We start from the raw sequence: 24,498 nt of genomic DNA on the forward strand, positions 1-24,498 counted from the left end.
ATTAAAAAGAATGAATTTATGTAATTCCTAGGAAAATGGATGGACCTGGAGAGAGAGAGCATCATCCTGAGTGAGGTAACCCAATCACAAAAGAACTCAAATGATATGTACTCACTGATAATTGGATATTAGCCCAGAAACTTAGAATACCCAAGATATAAGATACAATTTGCAAAACATATGAAAGTCAGGAAGAACGAAGACCAAATTGAGGACACTTTGCCCCTTCTTAGAATTGGGAACAAAACACCCATGGAAGGAGTTACAGAGACACAGTTTGGAGCTGAGACGAAAGGATGGACCATTTAAAGACTGCTGTACCTGAGGATCCATCCCATAATCAGCCTCCAAAAGCTGACACCATTGCATACACTAGCAAGATTTTACTGAATGGACCCTGATATAGCTGTCTCTTGTGAGGCTATTCCGGAGCCTAGCAAACACAGAAGTGGATGCTCACAGTCAGCTATTGGATGGATCACACGGCCTACAGTGGTGGAGCTAGAGAAAGTACCCAAGGATCTAAAGGGATCTGCAACCCTATAGGTGGAACACCAATATGAACTAACCTGTATCCTCTGGAGCTTGTGTCCCTAGCTGCATATGTATCAGAAGATCGCCTAGTAGGTCATCACTGGAAAGAGAGGCCCATTGGTCTTACAAACTTTATATGCCTCAGTACAAGGGAACGCCAGGGCCAAGAAGTAGTAGTGGGTGGTTCCGGGGGAGGGGAGGGTATGGGGAACTTTCGGGATAGCATTTGAAATTTGAAATATATATAAAGAAAATATCTAATAAAAAAAAAGGTTCTGGAAAAAAAAAGTCTAGTTCTCTTTCTAGGCCATGAAGAAAATAAGACAATAAAGATTACTATGATAAGGAAATCATAATAAATGTTTTGTTCAACATCATAACCAGCATTAACTGCAAAAGGCTCAAATTTCCCAATGAACACATTTTTAAAAGAATATTATTTCATTTGTATTCTTGATCTTTGCTCTTTATTTTCAGTCATAATTGAGCAAACAAATATGTAAATATTTGTATGTATATATATTTGCATAAACTTTATAAAATGAAATTTAATGAGGCAGTACTATGAAGAAAGAGTATGCTCAGTATCTATATGTGGGGATTTTAAGTAAAAAAGAATGCTGAATATAAAGGTAAAAGAATACATATAAATTCATCAACTTTGTCCAAAGATTTCAAAATAACATTGCCTTTTCATTTTATGGCAACTTGTCAATTAACAGCTGTAGAGTAATACAGACCTCACAATAACTTGTATGCTATAATTTATTTGCATTTATGGAACTTCTCCACAGCCTTATGCTTTAATATTCTCACCTTAACTATGAAAACCAGAAGTTTCTAATATCTGTAAATTAAGATGATACTACCAATAATCTAAGGATATTTTTAATTTTCATTTTTTAACCACAGGATTTATGACATATATGCCTGCAAAATAGGCCATGGGAAAGGATCAGAAACTTCATCTCACAACTTATAGTTAACCTAAATTAGCATCGTAAATCTTTTGGGTAACTGAACAAATTGTTTTAACAGGCCAACCTAATGATCTGGGTACATGATGAAGTTTGAGCAGTAGTATACTAGATTATGCATCCAAAAAGTTCATGGGGTACTTAGTTAAATAGTGTATGCTTCACCACTACAATATATATTACAATGTGTATAGCAAGAGATATTTAAGCTAAAGACTAATTATTATCTCTAGTCTATCCAAGCACTCATCCGTCTATCCATTTATCAATTCAATAAATTCATGATTGCATGTTTAATCTAGTAAAAGTTAGCTCTTACGTGATAAAGTCTAGAAGTGAGGCATGCTGCAAATGGAGTTGCATCACCCTTTCAACATTATCCACGGGTAACGACTGGCCTGCGTTAATTCCAGGTGGCAGTTTTCCACTCAAGTGAAGTATCACGTCATAAATTGTCTTATTATATTTGGAAAAATCAGACTGTCTGGAAAATTTCTTGGGTGGTGAGGATGTTGAATAGAATTGTATTTTCTGCACATCCCTATAAGTAAAAGGGAATAAATGAACATCAGTCTCAAAATGTCACTTTACGCAAAAATATGATCAATAACTAAAACAATTAATATTAAGGTAGAGAGAGCAATACATTTTAAAATGCAATTCATGTGGTTATTGTTTGTCAGCACAAATTAAATTTTTAAATATTCCCAAAGACATTATACCATCTCTTTTGCACATATATCACTAATGCTGCAATTGAGGTGCTGAAGAAATGGATTGGAAACAGACTGAGTTTAAGAAAAGACATTAAGGGTTGATTCATGATCTTATTGCATGTTAATATAGTAAGTAACTTAAATTCACTGTGTACAATCCTGCATTATATAATCTAAATATTATTTCTATAGGTTCCCATGTAATATAAAATTTTAAATACATATCATACATCATCTGATATATGCCCCTGAATTAGATGACATTTTCAAATATGGCTACTTCCTTCTATAAACTAACTCTACCTACACTGTTAAGAGTTTACAGGTATATGCTAAGGCTGTGTTTGTATTTCAGCCAGTGGGAATAAAGATGGGTCATTCCAGTTGGATCAGCCAGACTTAGAAGTTATTCGGATGTGATACCTTGCCAGAATAGCCATATTGTTAGATTAAAATTTCTCTACAAAGGTTGCATAGGAAAAGGAGAAAAATATCAGTCAAGGTTAAATTAAAGAAGAAAAAGCAAAGGGTGTGTGACAAAATGGAAGAGAAAACATCAAAAGATGAAGGAGGCCAGTGTGATGGTTACAAAAGCATCACAAGTAAGCAAACAAGACCAAAGGACACTAAATCTATGTAAAGTTCACAATCAAATATTATTTTATATAATTAATGGCTCACTAATAAATTAATCTAAAGCAAAACTATTATGTTGAAGAAGTACATATGAATCACAGAATTTATAATTGCATCGTTCTGGCCTCCATATTACACAAATAATTCATTGGTTTACATAAATTAATTGAGTCTGTTTCATTGAAAATGATTAAAGGACACTATACTTTTAAAAATGCAAAATAAAAAAATTATAAAATATATAAATGTCACCTTCTTATTGTCTCAGGAATAGAAAGAGAATGGGGTCCTTCTGGCCAGCCAAAGAGACTGAACCACGTCTGAGCTGCATTCACAACCTTCTGAAAATAGTCAAAAGCCTTCGATCCTTCCTCAGGAGCAAAGAACTGTTGACACTTCTCTTCCTTTTCCAGATATTTAGCATATAATTTTTCTGCAATACTTTCATCTGAGTCAAAGTAATCACGTGATATTTCCATCCCTAGAGTCCACATTTGTTGTACAATATTATTATTTGAACACAGAGTATTCCTCTAATTAACTTTACTTGTAATCGGTAAAATTAAACCTTGTCAACACATTTTTCTATTCTCTTAAAAATAATTTATATTTACTATATTTTAAAATAATTATTACATTATTATTTCCAAATATACAGAATGTTTAAAGTACATTTGTTAAATATAGAAAAAAGTGATGTTTTATACTTTTCAGGAAATATTCACAAATATTCCTCAAAATATGCCTCTTTATTTTTGTTCATATCATAAAAGCTTATTTACATTTCTTTACTATTGCTTATTATACAAGTAGACTTTAGCTAAAAGAGTTACAAAAACAAAATACCTACTCCATATTTAAAATGTCTTTCTGAGTAATACACAAATATAACAAAATATTTTGTGTTATGTAAATTTTAATGAGTATAAATTATTATATTGTATTTTATTAAAAGTATTTTCTTATTTAATCACAAAAATACAGATTCACACTATTGAAGTTGCATTTGCCCAATCAATAAAAATTAAGTTTAAACATATGACACAGACCTATATAAAGAATATTTGATGTTAATCTTAAAAAATACCAAACTCTCACTTTACCTATGCTTACTATTTTATAAGATAGGCAACCTGGAATCCAAATAGAACATGTATTGAAACCCATAAATCTGCAGTTCACAATCTCCATACAGGAGCTACTTATAATGTTACAAATGAGTTATAAGGGATCAACAGGATATTTAACATTTTAATTAAATGTAAAAAAAAAACAACTATTCTTAGGTTTTTGCACTCAGCTACTTAATTAATGGAAGTACGAGATACAAATTTTGGCATATATAATATTACTGAGGCACTAAGAATACTATAAATGTAGAGAATGTCTATTGATATTCATTAAAAACTTATGGAGAGCAGCTGGTCCACTCTGACTTTGATAAACCCATGTAATTTTAATGAATTTATTGTTCAAAATAGCTATGTTCTGACGTTAAGATTATATCATTGACTAGATCTGATAAGCACATTATACTTTTTCACATACCAACAAATAGGTTCCCACATATAACTTCAGCATCATTAAACTTGGGAACAAGAGATCCTCTTTTCATTTTCTGTGAAGCAAATGATTTGGAATCTCTACGTGGAACCAGAAAACTGCCTCTAGGCTTTTTAATATTTCCTTGTTTTTCTACAAAGACAAATTAGAGCATAGTTAGCCAAAGAAATATTTGTAAATTTAATATGCTATTTAACTTGTATGTCATAATTCACATAGAACAGTAAAAGAAAGTCTAAATATCAAATTTATTATCACGTGAGTTAACAAATTAAAATGGCACAAATGGTGGCATAGGTCCCTAAATCTAATGAAATTTATTTGATAAGATGATTGTCATATCAGTAGAAAAATGAACAATATTATCTTTAGCACAAAATATGTAAAACATTTTAAATGTTGCTACATCAAATAATTAGAATTATAATATAAAAGACATAAAGGGGTTGGCTAACAGAAATACCTATTCCTAGTTGATACTCAAAAAACCAGGAAAGGGGATATTATTTGAAATGTAAATAAAGAAAATATCTAATAAAAAGTGAAATCACTTCTTATTCATGAGTTGATACCATTTTGGAGATTTAAAACCTTATTCCAATCTTGGACTACTATATACTTTAGAGTTTTCAACTCATAGTATTATTTAACTTAATAAAAAAGAAGAACAATATCAACCAACCAGACCCCTCAGAGCTCCCATGGACTAAACAATCAACTGAAGAGTACACATGGAGGGACTCATGGCTCGAGCTGCATATGTAGCAAAGGATTGTCTTATCTGGCATCAGTGGTAAAGCAACCCCTTGGTCCTTTGGAGGGTTGATGCCCCAGTGTAGGGGAATGCTAGGGAGCTGAGGCGGGAGTGAATGGGTGAGTGGGTGGTGGAGCACCTTCAAAGAAGCAGTGTGGAGGGGGGATTGGATAGGAGGTTTGCAAAGGGAAAACCTGGAAGATGGACAGCATTTGAAATGGAAATAAAGAAAATATCCAATAAAAATAAAAACACATATATTCCAAATGGTTGCTAATATGTCATACATACAAAGGCATATATATACATATGTACACACACACACACACACACACACACACACACACACACACACACACACACATACACACACACACACACACACACACACACACACACATATATGCATATTCCGTCAGAAACATAAACCTGTACAGTTGAAAAAATTGAGGTGGCACTGGAGAGATTGAAAAGAGCTGCTCTTTTCTAAGTTCAATTCCCAGCAACTACATGGTGGCTCATGACCATCCATAATGAGATCTGGTGCTCTCTTAGGCCTGCAGGCATCCATCCAGGCAGACCACTGTATATATAATAAATAAATCTTTTTAAAAAATGAAGTCATAGGTTCACCAGGACTACTCTTTAGCCCCTAAACTCTGGGTATCTTTCATACAAAGTATCTGAAAAGAATCTTACCTAAACATAAGAAACCAGAAACCCTTATGTCACAGTGAGGATTACTTTAAAAGCAGCTTCAAATATCAATAGGCTGTCATACACCAAATTTCCTCCTAATATTTTTAGAGCAAAACTAGTCATAATTTATCAAAGAAAGTTTAGGGGCACTTGGAGCCTTAGGTCTTAGTTCTCTCTCTCTCTCTCTCTCTCTCTCTCTCTCTCTCTCTCTCTCTCTCTCTCTCTCTCTCTTTCTCTCTCTCTCTCTCACTCGCTCTCTCTCTGTGTCACTCTCTCTGCAACTCTATAATAGCAACTGGACTATTCTATAAATATCTTTAAAACTCAATTTTTGTGATAGGTAGAATATACTACTTGACATATAACCCATGTTTAATAGTAATATACAGATAAAATGTTTTCTTGGAGTTTTAGAATTTAAATCACCCATTATATAATATAGATAATACAGGAAAAATATGTTTTTATCTATCATATACTATGTGAAACATTCTGGACAAAAGACTGAAAAGGGAAATTAGTTCCATTTTCAAAGATTTTATGAATGTCAGAAAAGAATGCAGATGTGAAGTTTGAGAAATCAAAATTAAGCATGAAGTATGGCAGGAAAATGACAGTTATGAGAGTATTGAAGATGAATGAAAATTTCATACACATAAAGGCAAGGTTCTTCCTTGGTACAAAGGTATATAATGTCTAATAGATACAATTGTCAAATCATCAAAAAGATATCAAAAAAAGAACCATCCAGAGAGTAGAATAACTCATGGGAGCTTGTTATGACTTAAACACAGAAGATAAAATGTCCAAAAATGAGAATGAAGCCACTATCTGAGCTATGAGATAAGGGACCTTGTTGTTTTCATTCTATCAGTAATGGTAGTTTATATAAAGATTTTATTTTTTATTTGTATTTATAAATAGTGGGCTTCATTTATAAGATACCACTGAGATATCATGTATGTATAATTTGTATACAGCAAAATTATTTTTGTCCTATTTGCCCCCATTATCTTGTGAGGGAGTGCATCTGGTCTTCTGTGTATGGATGCTTGGAGAGGACTGAAGACAACTTTGGAACTGTGAGAGCTATATTTATAGAAAGTCATGAGCTGTTAACAGAACTTGGGACACACTCCCTCACAAATACAAATAGATCTTTCTATGCATTGAGCATAGTGGTATTGAACTGTAATACTAGCACTAGGAGGGTGAGGCAATATGGTTGCACATTCAAGGCTATCTCAATGGTTACAGAAGTTTCCAATGGTTGCTAATGAGGCCAAATTCCTCACTGTTATTCTGTAGGCAGTTAGTGATTGTTGGAGGAGGAACATGGGGTCTTGTTAGCAACTCCAATCAAATCATGTGGGAAAAAAAATCCCAAAGAAACAAAAATCAAAAGCATGAAAGTGTAAAGAGAGCTAACTGAGATAAAGAAGGAGATCAACAAAAAGGGGACAAGAGAAGATAATGGGAGCAAATAGGATAAAAGTAAAATAAAATGGAACATAAAACTAGTGTTACTTTGTACTTGAGACAATAATACATCAATATCTATATGATGAAGACTATAAACTAGTTCTCAGTGAGTTCTCAAGGTGCCCATCAAACATTTTGTTTCTAATTTTGCATGTAGTTTGCTTCAATCTTTTCTATTATTATTTACATTCCAAATGCTGCTGCCCCAACAACTGAAGCAGAGATTTCCCATAAATACAGTATTGTTTAGATAGTAAATTAGTAAGAACCTGAACAGGGAGAGAATGCGATCAACCATAAACAACTTACCTTCCTTTAAAACAACTCTCTGAGTGTCTAAATGAACTGCCAAATATAGATAAATAGTAAGAATACAATTTTCTGATGTTGCAGTAACTGGGAGTGAGAACCTAAAAACAGAAATACTTTTATCAATAAACTAATCATTCACATGTAGTTAAGACAAAAAATATTTTTTAATTATTTTAAATTCTTATAATGCTTAAAACTCAAATGATTAATCATTTGTTTTTTCCTTTTCTCCTGTTTTTAGTAATCACTAAGAATATCTTGAAAGTTTGTAAATTTAAATTTTCAATATTTTACAAGCTCACTTATAAAATACACTCCAGAAAAGTGATGGTTAACTCTGCAGGTTTCAAGACACAGATTCAAGTTATTTGTCAAGCAGTATGGACATTCTAAAATGTAGAATTACCATAGTACACTACTATCCAACCTCAACATACTCTACACAGCATTCTACAAAAAGGAAATACTGTCACATCCACGTTAACTGCTGTACTGTTTATAACAGCAAAGATACTGAACCAAAAGCGTCCTCACTTATGAATATGTATATGTATATGTATATGTATATGTATATGTATATGTATATGTATATGTATATGTATATGTATATGTGTGTATATGTGTGGGAGAGAGAGATAGAGACAGACAGAGAAAGAGACATAGAGAGAGAGACAGAGAGAGACAGACAGACAGACAGACAGACAGACAGACAGACGGGCAGGCAGACCTTGGAAATAGGAAACTGGGAAATGAAAGGAGATCAGTGAAAAAAGGGAAGGAGATTGATTAGAAAAAGGTATGAAGAATGAATATGACCAAAATACATGATACAACTAAAAAAATAATTATCTTCCTAAAACTTAAAACTATTGATAATGAATATAAGCAAATCAAAAAGAAGACAAATAAAAGTCCACATCTTTTGGAATTAGATTTGAAATTAGCACAGTTAATTACTCACAGTAATGATCTTCTAAATTAAATAGCATGAAGTCATCATTGGTAACTTTTGTTTACAAATGATTAAAATTATAGAAGAGAAACAAAACTGTAGCAACTGTGGATGCTCTTCTTTTGTGCTCTAATGCACTGAGATACCATGAACTGGTATTTTGTTACTACTTTCTGGGTAGACAATCTATTACAGGCACATAAAACCAAAACATAGGAATTGTTCTTGGAGTCAGGTTCATAATTGCCACATATACTGTATGGGATCTTTAAAGCCCTGGTCGCTGCCTCAAGAAAATCATAACCATAGTAAGAATAGAAAAATCTGTATAGTTCACTTCTTTTCCACAGAATATCAGAAAATCAGATTGAAGCAAAGACTTTTACTTTAAACTTCATATATATATATATATATATATATACACATATATATACATATATATATATATATATACATACATACATACATACATACATGGTCACTATATTTGGATTCTTCTAGCACTTTTTTATGGGAACATTTCCTTAGTATACAAAAAATGCTTATTCGTGGCCACTATTACCAAAGTACAACATGAACAAACAAAATGAAAACTATCCCTTGAAACATTATAATTAAGAAAAATGGTTAAAAACAAGTTTTGTTTCAAGAACAAAGTTTGAATGTGTATACTGTTTTCTTTTTCCTATTTTAAAACAAGCTTGTTGAAGACTACAAAGAAAAGTCAGTATCTGCAAAGATAAAAACAGAATAATAAAAAATATGTAGTTAATTGCACTCATCCCAGGGCAAATAGTGTAGAAATCAGATAAGGTATCTAGCACGGAAAGAGAGAAACTTTATTTGTATTACTATACATAGATTAAGATATAAAAAAATTTGCTTTTGAAATTAGTAGTACCATATATTTTATTATATATACTTCTGAAATAATGGAGCTAATGGTGCCATGTAAGTGAATTACAGTAATATTTATAGATTTCCCAATGTCAAATCAAATATGTGTTATTAAAAAAGAAATAACTCTGAAAATGCTCAGTTACACATATAGGATGGATCCCCGGGTGGGGTATTCTCTGGATAGTCCATCCTTTCGTCTTAGCTCCAAACTTTGTCTCTGTAATTCCTTTCATGGGTATTTTGTTCCCCATTCTAAGGAGGAATGTAGCATCCACCCATTGGTCTTCTCTCTTCTTGATTTTCTAGTGTTTTGCAAATTGTATCTTGGGTGTTCTATGTTTCTGGGCTAATATTCACTTATCAGTGAGTGCATATCTAATGACTTCTTTTGTGATTGGGTATCTCTAGCTGCATATGTAGCAGAACATGGCCTAGTCAGCCATCACTGGGAAAAGAGGCCCCTTGGTATTGCAAACTTTATATGCCCCAGTACAGGGGAATGCCAGGGCCAAGAAGCGGGAGTGGGTGGGTAGGGGAGCAGGGCAGAGAGAGGGTATAGGAAACTTTCGGGATAGCATTTAAAATGTATATAAAGAAAATATCTAATAAAAAAATAAAGAAAAAAAAAACTCTTATGCTTGTTGCTCCCCAGTATCTTTAAGGAGGTAATGTTGAAGCTTCCTGTTCAATCTCTGAGACAAATGTCTAGTAATTATAATATATGAATTTTACAACAGCAAAGGAAATATTATGATCTGACAAAAATATGAAGCATAATGTTAAATATTATGATATCATTTTACATTTATCAGATTTATTATGTTACATTAACATCATAACTAGTTCAAAGGAGGTAAATTCATAGATCAGGAGAAAGAAGAGGGGGTGGAAAGAGAGAAGAAAGAGAGAGGAAAGAGAGATAGGAGGGAAAGGGAAGAGGTGGGAGAGAGAGGGGAGAAGAGAAGGAGAGGAAAGGTAGGAGAGAGAAAAAACAAGGGAGGAAGGAGGAAGAGAAGGAGAGAGGGGAAGAAAAAGAAAGAGAGGGGTCTACCCCATCTGCTAAATATTCCTGTACTGGTTTTTACTGAAGCTTTCAAATTCATGTCTCAATCACAATATAGTTTTAGTTTCATAAACCATTTAAATCTTCCTATTCAAATGAACTGTTACATATCATTCCACATCAGAATGGAAGATAATTTTCTTCAATATTAATATACTACATGTGCTATGGTAATGAAATCATAAGACTTGAATGGTCCTAGTGCGATAAAATAGGACTTGACCACAAATTCAGATCCAAATAAAAATTAGTATTCCAATTTCATCTGCTGTAAGTTTGGAATTATATTTTACAATGTATTTTTTAAAACAAATGAAATTATATAAATATAATTAACAAACTAATTAACTTTCCTTAATAGATGTTAGGTATTTTTCCTAAAAGACTCCCACAGTACCATTTTCTGGTGCTGATTCATATTTGTTAATATTTCACTGTTCAATCTCTCTTGACATTTTCCGATATTTGATCTTTTCATATCCCTTCTTTACTGAGTTTATGGTACATATAAATCACTGGGAGAAAAATTTTAACACACAGATGATGTCTCTTAGATCTGGACTTGGAGATGAAATTATACCTTTCAAACTAGCTTAAAGGATGGTGCCAGTCTAGTAAGCTCAGCATCAAATGGAAACTCTATAGATATGTACTGTTCCAGAATTATTTCTAGACACACCATCTACTATAGGCAGGGAACTCAAGATTTTTTTTATTGTGTCCTCAAAAGTTAAGATTTTTTTTTTTATTGAGTCACCTGCAGGGTAGCATTTTAAGCCTGCCTTAGAGCCATGGCTCCTTTTAAGTTAAGTGTTGAGCATTTAATCTTTTAGCATTAAGTTTATTCCTCAAATGAATTATATCATATACTTCTCAGTGGTAAGGAGACATTATCTAAAACCTCACATACAATTCTAATGTCATATCAGTTCTCTTACAATACTGAAAATTTTTCTGCCCTTTCTCTAAAGTTAGACTATCTTAGCACTGATATTAAAAGATTAATTTGACTTTTTTATTCATACTTGTATCTCTGCTTCATTCCTAATTTCATTTTTTAAAATTTACATTCATTCATGTTCTGCTTCAACATATGTCCATGTGAAAGTATCAGATCCCCTGGTACTGGAATTACAGACAGTTGTACAGACACACCTACCATGTGGGTGTTTAGATTCAGACCTGGGTCCCTTGGAAGAACAGCTAGTGCTCTTAACCACCGACACAATTCTTCAGCCTTTCATTCCTAATTCCTAAGTAATTGTTTTGATCTTCCCTGCATTTAGGAAATTGATGGAAGTGACCTTGTCATATACAGCCTTTACCTTGAAGGCATGTTAGTTTTTTGTCAAAGGCCTTTCCTGCATGTTTTGAGATGATCATGTGATTTGTACTGCTAAGTCCCTTTATATGATTAAATCTATTTACTTATGTTGAACCATAACTATATCTCTTTGATAAAGCTAACTTGCTATTTGATATAATTTTAATAATATTATTTATATAAACACAAAAAATCCTAAAATTTATACAAAACTGTAAAAGATCATACATACCTGAAGCAATCCTGAGCAAAAATAACAATGAATATTAGTAATCAATATATAGATGTTTAATAAATTTGTGAAACAGACTGTTTCATCATAATATATCATTAAGTTTAATTACCCATAATGTGGAAATAATTTGTGTTTGGACATATTAATAATACATCAATTAAAAAAGTGAATAACATTCCTGCCCGTGTGTGTGTGTGTGTGTGTGTGTGTGTGTGTGTGTGTGTGCATGCACATGCAATATGATTTATATGAAAGGTAGAAGCCTACATGTTTATTTTTTCCTCAACCAGTCTCCACTAATTTTATAAGACAGGATATCTCTGAACCTGGAGATCACGTTCATAGCTCTAGATTTACTGGTGCAGACAGACCAGATTTATCAATGGAGCCATCTCCCGAGTTCTAATCCATCTTAGTGGGAAAACTCTTATGGGTATATTTACTCATCAGACTTTACTACTAAACATACTTTTCAGTGTGTGTGTGTGTGAGTGTTTGTGTGTGTGTGTGTGTGTGTGTGTGTGTGTGTGTGTGTGTGCGCGCGCACGCTCTATCATACAGCTGTTCTTCAAAAAGACTATATCAAAAAACCCTGTATCAGGCAACTGTTATCCTTCATATTTTCCCTCCAAGCTCTGGTATATTACAATATACCAAGCCTAAAGCAGCAAACTATCATCAATAAAGAAACCTAGTTGTACCGCCATACTTCATTTCTACTTTACTAATTCAAAACTTTTGTTCACATCAGATTTTATTTAGATATCAAGAGAATGCATCTCAGAAATCGGAAATAGTTATAATACTATAAATCCATATACTTCAAAATTTTGTGATTTATCATTAAAGAAAATTTATATTTGGAATATTAAAATTGTATATACAATATCATTATATTAGGTGCCATTCCTTTACCACTTTACAAAAGTATAGAATATAAACCAAATATACTTCAATGTCAACATGTGTAAATATACAACAAAAGTACCTATATTTAAATATCTTACCAGTTATTTCTATCATCACTAAAAAAAAGATTGGCAAAAAATGAAACAGGTTTAGATGAACTGAAACTAAGATGACATAATATCTCATCATTTAGTCCAGTATTAGAGCCTTTGATGACTCTGCCATTTGGAAATGTCACAGTAAGTGGGTGAATCTCATCATTATCAAGAAGCTTTGCAGTGGGAATCTTGAAGTGAAGAGTTGAATTACTGTTCAAAAATATAAAATTATATATATATTATTATTATTATTATGCTTAAAATAGCAGCAATTAATGTGACTGGAATGTGTCTTTTCTCAAAAACCAACTATGTACAATAATATTTTAATATTTAAATGTGTATTTATATCTTCTCTATCTGTCAACTTTGTTCTATAAAGATTAAGACAGATAATATATCAGAATAAATCTAATAGGTTTTAAAAATAACCATCATATAAACTTAATTTCCTCCAACATATCTTAATAAGGATTTGTCTAAAATGACCAGCTAACATTTATAAATTTCATGCATATACATTAAATAATATTGATAGATTATATACACGAAGAATGTGAAATATTTGGATACTAATAGGCACCTCCAGACAAATAGCACAAATATATTTTAATAATTATATTTTAAACATTTAGTATGCTAAATATTTATTTACTACATAAAATCTACTTAACCAAGCAAAAGGTATATAGCATTATTTTAACATTTAAAATTTGCTAATCATAATTCTGCTGACAATAAATTTTAAAACATTAGCTTCATTTTATTACACATGTGTAAATATACAACAAATAAGTATAATTAAATGAGGATCTTATTCGTTTATCATTTTAATCAGTGTGAACACCACTCAGCTAATAAATGAAAACAGAAAATGTTATTTTTACCTGGATTAATTATATTTATATTGTATACCAGATAAAATATGGGAAATTAATTCAAAAGTACATTAGAAAGCAATTTAGTTCTAATTGACTGTCACTGAATATGCTGTTTACACTAATTTCACTACAAGTGAACAAAGAAATTGAGTGTCATTTCTTCAACACCTTTCAGAGTCATCATCATATATTTTGAGTTCAAGTAGTTTTTTATATTGATATATCCATGCATTAATTAGAAAGTTGAAAGGTTGAAGGTTAATTCTTACATTAAAACAGTTTACTAATAATAATACTTTGTAGCAAAATAAATTTCAATTTACATTATCTATAAAGTAATAGAGGTTAATGTCTCCTTATAAAATAAGATCTCAACAAAATTGTGAATTGCAAGGGTATGCATGTTCAATCCTCAAGAACTCGGGTCTTCCAAAATTAAATACCACTTAATGTAAGCCCTGTGGCATCATCCATTATAACTTCCTAATCAAATACAGATAATAATATCATACTGCCTTCTTCAGTTTGAATATTGCATTAACCAGGTTTGACTGTCATTATTGGTAGGGTAATCCATCTATACAGTCCCCTTAGACTTAAAAAAATGCTTAATGTATTGTTTCAAATATTCTAGACACCACTGTAATACTGACTGAAGTTCATTTATACCATAATACTGATTTCCAAATAAATAGCTAGATATGTAAGCCTTCACTTATCACAAGAAACTTGTATAGTTTCTAGATTTTACTATACTTAAAAACATTACTATGGATAAAGTTAGACAGCTTACAATATGCAAGTGAAATTGTGTTTCTAGGCTATATTATTGAGACACTCAAGACCCACACTTAGGACAAAATGAAAATACACTACTAGAACATTAGCCTCTGTAATGTTCCACATTAAAAAATATGATGCATATTTTCCTGTATCTTCAATTGTCCTACTCTCCCAAGCAACACTGTAGGCCTCAAACAACAAGTATAGAAAGGGGCTATAGAGATAAGCAGTTAAGTGATTGCTGTTCTTGTAGAGGACCAGAGCTCATTTCACAGGAATTATAAGTGGCACACAACCATCTGTAATGCCTGAAGGCTGAGAGACACCCCTCACTGAAACATAGACCATGGCTACCAGAAGACTAGATTGGTGCCTAGCCCAATTGTCACCAGGGAGTTTTCCTCTGGCAACTGATGGGAGCAGATGCAAAGACCCACAGCCAAATATTAGGCAGAGCCTGGGAAACCCACAGAAGAAAGGGAGAAAGGATTGTAGGAGTCAGAGCAGTCGAGAATACCAGGAAATCACAGCCCACAGAATCAACTAACCAGGGCACATAGAGCTTCACAGAAACCAAAGGAGCAACCAGGGAGCCTGCATGGGCATGGTTTAGGTCCTCTGCATATGTGTTGTGTTTATCTAGAAATGTGAGTCAGGCCCAATTGATTATTTTCCTTTGTAAGAGCAACTCTTGTTTATGAATTCTCTTCACAGCAATGGAAACATGAATTAAAATGAAAGTTAATTTTATACTAGGGACTGGGGTATTGCTGTGATAGTCCTGGCCATGCTTTTGCTTGGAGGAATGTGGATTTAGAAAGCAGTGTAATGATTTAATTACACTGGAGATTAATGGGCCACCCAACTAGGACTATGAAAAACATTGGTGCTGAGTGTGGTTTGAATTCTGGGGGCCTACATCAATAACTTTGAGAAGACAGGGGTTTTAGTATGTTGCATGGAGATCATTCTTCTGTTTTAGTGAAGAATGTGGCTGCTTTTTGCCCTGGCTGAGGCTAAGGTAAAGAGAGTCACATTAATTACATTGACAGAGGAAGTCTCACAAAAGCCCAGCATAGACTTTGTCCTCTGGTTTTCTCTTAAGAAGAGCATTTTGGTCAAGTATAGCAAGCTTAGAAAAGAAATCTACAAAATGTATGGTTCAAGTATTTAAAAGGGTACCAGGAAGTGGAATGGTGCTAAATCCCTCCTTTAAGAATTATAAATGTAATTAAGGGAGTGGTGGCCTCGGGCTATGCTTTTTGGTTTTGTTTTTGCAGTTGATCAAAGGATAGCTCTATCATGTCTATCATAGGACATTATTATAACCTATTTTTATTTAATCTGGAATGAACTACAATCCAGAAATGAGAGGCATGCCGGTGATAGGGATCTTGAGGCTGGAAGACACAGGCTTTTGATCCAGATCTTGCAGGCATAGAAGCTATGAAAAGCCTAGGTCTACGCATGGTAGTACATACCTTAAATCCTAGGAGACAGAGACAAGCATATCTCTGAGTTTAAGGCCATCTTGTTACAGAGCAACTTCTAGGTAAAGAAATACAAAAGACACTTAAGGATGTAGAACAAAGGGGTCAGGGGGCGGGGGGTGCTCCATCCCAGGTCCAGCACAAAGCAGAACTAGGCAGCTTTATCCATTTGGCTCTAGCTTTAGAGTCAACAGAGGGGCTTTCTGGGACAGAATCAGAGGGGGGTGCTGGAGAGCTGGAGCTAAGAAATTAGCAATGCTTAAGAAGTGATCAACATCAGTGAGTTGAATTCTCAGGAAAATGTTTTCTGAGATCACAAAGATGCTGGTTCCAGAGATAGGCATTGGGCTGGCAGCTAGACTTGGTATTATGTAAAAATCACCCAGGTGGTGCCAGTATTGAATGCATGAAGGGGTCATGGAGAATAGCTGAGGCTTGGCACTGTAAGGGGCCAGAAAAGGCCATTGGTGAAAGTACAGCCTCAGTTACAGTTGAAAGCCCAAACTGAAGGGGTCATGCAAAGAAGTTGAGGCTTGGTTGGCACCATGAAGAGCGCCCATGAAAGGCTATTTGTGAAGCCCAGCTTCAAAAGAAGTCCACAGTGCATGGGAGATACCAGGACCATGGGATGACCACCAAGAACAGCAGTAGCATTGGGGTGGAGCCAGGCAGAATCTTAGAGTGCTACAAAAGGCAGAGCTGAAGAAGTGACTTTTGGAGCCTATAAGATATTAAGATACCTTCTGGCTCCCAGACACTGGAACAAGAAGCTATGAACTTTAAGTTGCCTTGGATACCCCAAGAAGTTAGATATATCAGAGCCATGGGAAATCCGCCAAGGAAAGCTGTGGAAGAGAACTAAAACCGGAAGTCATTACAGCCAAAGAAGCTTTTAAAAGTTAGTGATCTGAAGAGTGTTTTTACATCAGACACAGGTGCAGAGTTTGGAGTTTTTCCAAGTTGCTTTTCTCTCTTGCTTTTGTTCAGTATTTCCTCACTATGGCATGTTGGAATACTAATGTATATCTTGTGATGTTGGAAGTATGTGATGTGCTTTATGATTTTGACTTTATAAGGGATTACATTTAAAAGGCTGATGAATGTTAGAAGAGACTTAGAAAAAAACTTTGGACTTTTAAACATTGTTGGGACTGTGATAGACTATGGGGACTTTTTAAAGTGGGACTATATGTATTTTACATTATGTTATGGCTAGGTATGGCTCCTATAAAGACGTGTGTTTGAATAAGCCTATGGGGCCAGGGCATGGATTATGGTGGTTTGAATAGGCTTGCCGAATGAGAAGTGACACTACTAAAAGGTGTGATTATGTTGGAGTAGGTATGACCTTGTTGGAGAAAGTGCATCCCTGTGGGAGCAGGCTTTGAGGTCCTATGCTCAGGCTCTACACAGAGTACAGAAAAGAGACCCCTCCTGGATGCCTGTGGAATGGTCTCCTCTTGGCTGTCTTTGGATCAAGATGTAGAACTCAAGCACCACTACTGACTGCAAAGTTTGGAGTTTTTCCCAGTTTTCTGCCATGGTTTTCTCCATAATGGTAATGGACGGCACCTCTGAAATTGTCAGTCAGTCCCAACTAAATGTTTTTGTTTATACAGTTGCCTTGGTCATGGTTTCTCTTCATAGCAATGAAATCCTAACACTCATAATAGTGGGACTGTGGAGTTGCTGGAGGGAGGGGGGTAGATTTCCTCTGACTTCTTTGCCTGCTCTTGGTACATCTTTCCTAATGGGTTGCCTCATGCACTCTTGATGTCCATTGATGTCACCGAGAAGCCTGCTCTTTTCTGAATGAAGACAGAGGTGTAATGGATCAGGGGGAGAGGGGAAAACAGAGGGATCTAGAAAGAGTAGAAGGAGTGAAGGCTTGGGGAAAATTGGCAAGAGTAGAGGAAGGGAGGCTGTGGTCAGGATGTACTGTATGAGGTAAAAGGAAAAATTTGATAGCTGATATCTGTTGGAGCACAAGGTACACATATGAATATACGTCTAGGATCTGAAGATGAATCCTAAGAGCTAAATGAGGCCCCAATCAATAACTATTGACTTAGTTTTATAATTAGATGGAAATTAATTCTGACTAAAATTAACATATTGGAAGAGAAATAAGACACAGAAGAATTTGAAGAGGCAGCTAATATATATTTTCCTTACTAAAATCTGAACAAAAGGTGAAGCTAAACCAGCCTAGACTAATTAATTATCCATATAAACTCTAAGACAATAAATTAATTTTGTTTGGAATATCAAATAAATATTTTAAGGGACAAAGTTTGTGTTGTTTCTTTTACACTGAAATTTTAAGCTTATTTCTAGTTCCACACAGATTTAAAAAAAATAAAACAAGAAAATAAATGTCTAAAAAGGCTATTTTGTATCTTTAAAATGTCAGTGTATACTGAAATACTATAATAGTGCTTGCCAACTATAGTAAGAAGTATGACCTGACATATAATTTTCACATAACAGAGATACAAAAAAAAATGTGCATAAAGATGTATAAAAATCATATTGGGGATTTACCTGAAATAGTTTTGTGGCAAAATTCTGATATCTACTCCAGTTGTAACATCCAAAGGAACAGGAGTAAAACATATAAATGATGGATCAAAAGATATCTTTGGTAATTGTATCTCTCCAATCAGATGTAATATTCTATAGTCAAATAAATTATCATTTAAACGTATAGCAACATCTGCTAGGTATGTTATGGTCTGTTCTATGGAAGGAAAGTGGTAGAAATTAGTTTACATGCCAATGTGTGCATACAGCAAGCATTAATATTAAAAGGTACTATGATATTAGAGCTCAGTGGGGTAGACTAGCTTACACAGGAACAACGAAGCCTGAGGAAAAGTAAACTTCAATGAAGCATTCTTTTGAAAAGAACATTTCTTCACGGATAATTTGTGTAGAGCTGGAGCAAATCTTTAAATATCTACTTCATAGGGGAAAATATGCAGTGGGAAAGAGACATTTACTACATGAGGGAAAATAAAAAGTACATGGAAGTAGTATGACATGGCCTTTTTTCCTTTCACTTGTTTCCAATGCTTTAACAAAAGCTGCTAATATCTTTTGATATATAAGATATGAAGATGACATAAAAACCTGCCTAAAGAATCTTAAGGGAATACTGTAAAAGGAGTGTCATGAGTGAAATTCTCCCAGCTTTGAAGAATAAGAAAGGCTGTCAAGGCCACTGAAAAGATTGCTCAGCAGTTAGAGCCTAACCCACTGCATGGTAGCTCGCAACCAGTTCCAGTAAATCCACCACCTACTTCTGGCCTCATCAGGCCCCAGGTAGATACAAGGTATATGCACAAATATGCAGGTAAAACACTAATGTACATAAATTGTTTTTAAAATATGTTTTAAAAACACAAAAATACTTACTTGGACAGAAATGTATGGAAATAGTGTACTTTTCATTTGGTTTCAGGCTTCCAATCAGTGCAGTAAATTTGAATATGCCGCTTTTGAAATATTTGTCAATTCTGCCAATATCCAATGACCAGAGAACCGTTTTTTTTGAAATATTATGTAAGACAAGATCCTATTCATATATGTGTATAAAAGAGGAAATTTTTTGAAATTAATAATAGCTTTGTAAAATTTAGTTGTTAGAAGCAAGATCTGAGAATTTGATTGTGATGCTATTAACATGCCAAATGGCCAATCTAAAGGGCTTTCGTTTGTTTTCCTATGTAAGTTTGAACATAAATTTCCTTATTCTTTTGTTATAAACTATTAATACATTTAAGAGGCCTTTCTTATAGGAAACCTAGACTATATATGTAAATGTGTGCTTTATATCCTCTAATTCTTTGAAGTTTATCACATCAATACCAAAGTACTGTCTAAGAAATTGGAGAACACTAACAAAACCCAGCAATTGCAATGAGTCATTATGATGCTACGTAACACTTTTCATGTGATGTCAATGACACTGCTATCATATTTCTCCACTAGAACCATAGAAAAGAATTGTGACTGTGTTGTAAATGCTTAAGAAGGCAACACTAGAAATGTTCCCCTAAAGTTTCAGAAAGAATTGTGGCACCTGTCAATACCTTAATCATAATCAAATGATAACTGGTGATTTATAATCTTTGTCCACTAGTCACATATATTACAGCTATTAAATCAAATTTCAAGACTGTAAAATAATCTCCCATTTCAGAAGAGCATTTTTTAAATTTAGAATAAATTTAAAGTCATTAAAGTTGCCTTTTCAGTTACACATATGAGACTTGTACACACGTGGAATTTATTTTTAAAACTTACTGAAATTTTTATGCTGTGAGTTTAAAATATCCATTTTAATTTCAATAGTTTTTTTGGCAGGGGCTCAGTAAGCTTTGGAGAAAGCAAAAAGAAAATCTAGCTTATTGTGAAACTTTTGTTAAAAAAAAATGTTCACATGTTAACATGTACGCCTGGCAAGATGCCTAGAACAAGAGCCTAGAGACTGGAAACTTCCCTCACACCCTGCCTGTCCTTGAACATGCAGTGTAGCTTTCATCTTGGGCTGAGCCAGACTTCCTAATTTATGGTCAGCTCCATTTTCTAAAACCTGTACAGTCTTAGACTGCACAGGAAACACAACCCTTCAACTGGTATATACAAAGAAACAAAACAACTAGAACATAAAAGTTTGAGTAGGTAAGACCCTTTGTTCACGTCCACTTTGGAAACCAGTGACAGATATTTAAATGTGGCAAATTACTAATAGAAAATGGTTCAAAAATCAACTAAGTCAGTGAAAACCCAAAATTACCAAATAATTATGAGTTACAAAGTCTATTATTTATCTATATACCTGAATTCTCGTGACCTCCTTATTATGCTGAAACTCATATAATGGGATTTTAAAGAGAAACACAGTGCTGGATAATTCCAATGGTGCCCGCAACACTTTAAAAGAAAAGTAAATAGAGATAAAATATTAATAAACAGAATGTTGATATTATTTAGTATATTTTCTAAAATAAAATAATAAAAAATAAAATAATAAAATAATAAAAATGTTTCTTACTCCCAGTCAAAATATAAAATTCCATTTAAACACTTCTAAGATACCTTAGTTTACATATATATATATATAAAACAAGATACTAAGAATTGACACGGTGAAAATAAAAAATACATATGTAATATAGGAATAAGAAAGTACAAGTGGTGATAATATGATCTCAACACTGAAGTATAAATCATGCTGAAATGGAGAACCAAAACAAGACTGGAATGCAAGAACAATAAATAAATAAATAAGTGACAAATTTATTGAGTAACCAATACTCTACAGTTATGCAGGAATACAGACTTCTGTAAAACAAAAAGAATACATAAGGGGTCATTTTTACCTATTCTTTTCCTTTCTGTTTTAAACATATTTCTGAAACATTTCAACCCTTAATGAAAAAGACATATAGTCTCATAAGTATGTAGTATATAAGCATAAACCAACTTATGATCTTATAAATATATTCAGCATATACATCTTTCATTTTATCAATTAAATTAATGGCTGCTTTAGGAAGTTGTTGGGATATGTAGGACAAGAAATCTTATTAATGCTTTGCACCATCATACCATACCCAATGGCAGTAATGGGAAACACTAAGACAAGGCCTAGTAGATCCAAAGTAAGAAATGCATACAAAATGGCTTTTCCATTTGTAAATTAACCATAATATATGGTATAATCAGAAGAAAATACTATCTAGAATATATACACAAACTCACAATTTGCTTTGACATATTCTAGTATAATAAGGAAAGCATTATTTCATTTAAAGATGAACATAGTGTTCATGAGACAGATTTCTCATCCAACACTTTCTAAGGAAACTGAACAACCAAATACTAAAAGCATAGTATGTCAGACTTACTCTTACCAACATTAAAACAGGCATTACTATTCAGAATGCCAAAAATGTAATATACAGTATCCAAGTCAGTATTTTGAAAGTCAATAATAAATGTGTAAAAGCATGAAATAATCAAAAGAAATTGAGGGAAAACCTACATGAAATTTTAAAGGAAATCATTGTATAATGAATCAGTAGAAACAACATAGTAAAATGGACATCTTACCAAAAGCAATCTACAGATTTAATGCAATCCCATCTAAATTCAAACACAAATATTCACAGTCATGGAAAGATAAATCCTCAACTTCATATGGAAAAACAGACAGACAAACAAAAACAGAATAGCCAAAACAATTCTCAAAAATAAAAGAACTGCTGGGGAATTACCATCTCAGACCTCAGGCAATAGTGATAAAAAACCACATGGTATTGGTACAGAGACAGACAGGTAGATGAATGGAATTGAACTGAAGACCCAGAAATAAACCCATACACCTATAGTCACTGATCTTTGATAAAGAAGCAAAAACCATACAGTAGAAAAAAGAAAGCATTTTCAATAAATGATGCTAATCTAACTGGCGATCTGCACATAGAAAAAATGAAAATAAATCCATATTTACAACTTGAACAATGCTCAAGTCCAAGTGGATCTAGGATCTCAACATAAAACCAGATGCAATGAATCTCACAGAGGAGAAAATTGGAAATAGCCTCAAATGGATTGTTACAAGGGAAAATTTCCTGAACAGACATCAATGGCTCAGGCTCAAAGAACAGCAATTGACAAATAGTATCTCATGAAACTGAAAAGCTTCTGTAAGGTAAAGGACACTGTCAATAGAACAAACTAGTAACCTACATATTGGGAAAAGATTTTCACTAACCCTACATCCCATAGAGGGCTAATATCCAAAATATATAAAGAACTCAAGAAGTTAACCTCCAAAAACCAAATAACCCAATTTAAAGATGGGCTACAAAGAGAATTCACAACAAAATAATAACGGAAGGCAGAAGGAGGGAGTAATCAAGGTGGGATAGTGAAAGGGGAGGGGGAGCAAGATCAGGTATAGGAAGAAGCAGGAGAGATGTCCAAAGTGTCAGGAGAATGAATGAAAATATGCAGCCACAGGGAGAAGGGAGGGAAAACTCTAGAAAATTCCAGAGACCTGGGGTGTGAGAGGCTACCAGGACTGAATGGGGATATGAAACCTGAAGAGACCACCTCCAATAGATAGACAGGGCCCCCAGTGGAGGTATAGGTTCACCAACCTATCTTCAAAATTTTGACATAGAATCCCTCCTATCTAAAAGAAATGTATGGACAAAACTGAAGCAAAAACTGAAGGAAAGTCCATCCAGTGACCATCGCAACATGGTCAAAGCTGTCTTAAATGTAGCCTGGGCTGGCCTTGAACTAATGGTTCTCCTGCCTCTGTCACCTTCAGCAAGTGCTACTGTGGAAATAGCCAACCAAAGACTGCCCCCAAATTGAGACCCATCCTACAGACAAAAAACAATCCCTGGCACTGTGATATTCTGCTAACCTTGCAGACAGAAATCTAACATAACTGTCCTCTGAGAAGCTCCACCCACCAGCCATTGGAAAGAGAAGTAGAGAGTCACATCCAAACTTTGGATAGAGCTTGGGGAGTCTTATGGAAGAGGTGGAGAAAAGATTGAGGGACCCAAAAGACAGGGACTCCACATGAAGACCGAGAGAGTCAACTAATGGGGACCAGTAGGGGCTCCCAGAAACTAACTCACCAACCAAAGAGTCAGTAGAGTCTGGACCGAAGCCTCCCCTCCACATATGTAGCAGATGAGCAGCTTGGTCTTCATGCAGGTCCCCCAACACTGGGAACAGGGGCTGTCCCTGAGCGAGTTGGCTGGCTGACTGTGTATCTTCCACCTCTAAATGGACTGCCTTATCTGGCCTTAGTGTGAGAGGATCCTTGTACTCTCCGAGTAACTTGATGAGGGAGGGAATGTTGGTGTGGTTTGACATACAGAGTGGGACTTCTTTTGAGAAGGGGAAGGTGGAACACGTGGAGGATTTACATGAGGGGTTATCGGCTAGAGTTGAAGGGCTGATATTTGATTTAAAGTGGAGAGAGAGAGAGAGAGAGAGAGAGAGAGAGAGAGAGAGAGAGAGAAGAAAGAAAGAAAGAAAGAAAGAAAGAAAGAAAGAAAGAAAGAAAGAAAGAAAGAAGAAAAGAAAGAGGACTAGAGAAAGAGAAAGAAAGAAAGAAAGAAAGAAAGAAAGAAAGAAAGAAAGAAAAGAAAAGAA

At 34.1% G+C, this 24,498-nt stretch overlaps 1 protein-coding gene across 2 annotated transcripts in view; it reads right to left on the bottom strand.

Annotated features, from left to right (window-relative positions):
- Positions 1-24,498, bottom strand: part of Cfap47 (cilia and flagella associated protein 47) — a 250,794-nt gene that overhangs the window by 160,148 nt on the left and 66,148 nt on the right. For both annotated transcript variants that reach the window (NM_001368718.2, XM_030251473.1), the window contains 8 exons: positions 21,152-21,246; positions 19,726-19,885; positions 18,853-19,048; positions 13,155-13,364; positions 7,671-7,771; positions 4,412-4,558; positions 3,116-3,344; positions 1,831-2,052 (listed from right to left, as the gene is read on the bottom strand). In NM_001368718.2, the coding sequence (NP_001355647.2) occupies positions 1,831-2,052; positions 3,116-3,344; positions 4,412-4,558; positions 7,671-7,771; positions 13,155-13,364; positions 18,853-19,048; positions 19,726-19,885; positions 21,152-21,246 (1,360 nt within the window). The remainder of the gene's footprint in view (positions 1-1,830; positions 2,053-3,115; positions 3,345-4,411; positions 4,559-7,670; positions 7,772-13,154; positions 13,365-18,852; positions 19,049-19,725; positions 19,886-21,151; positions 21,247-24,498) is intronic.

The sequence above is a fragment of the Mus musculus genome, chromosome X (assembly GCF_000001635.26).
Source record: "Mus musculus strain C57BL/6J chromosome X, GRCm38.p6 C57BL/6J".
Classification (NCBI taxonomy): Eukaryota; Metazoa; Chordata; class Mammalia; order Rodentia; family Muridae; genus Mus; species Mus musculus.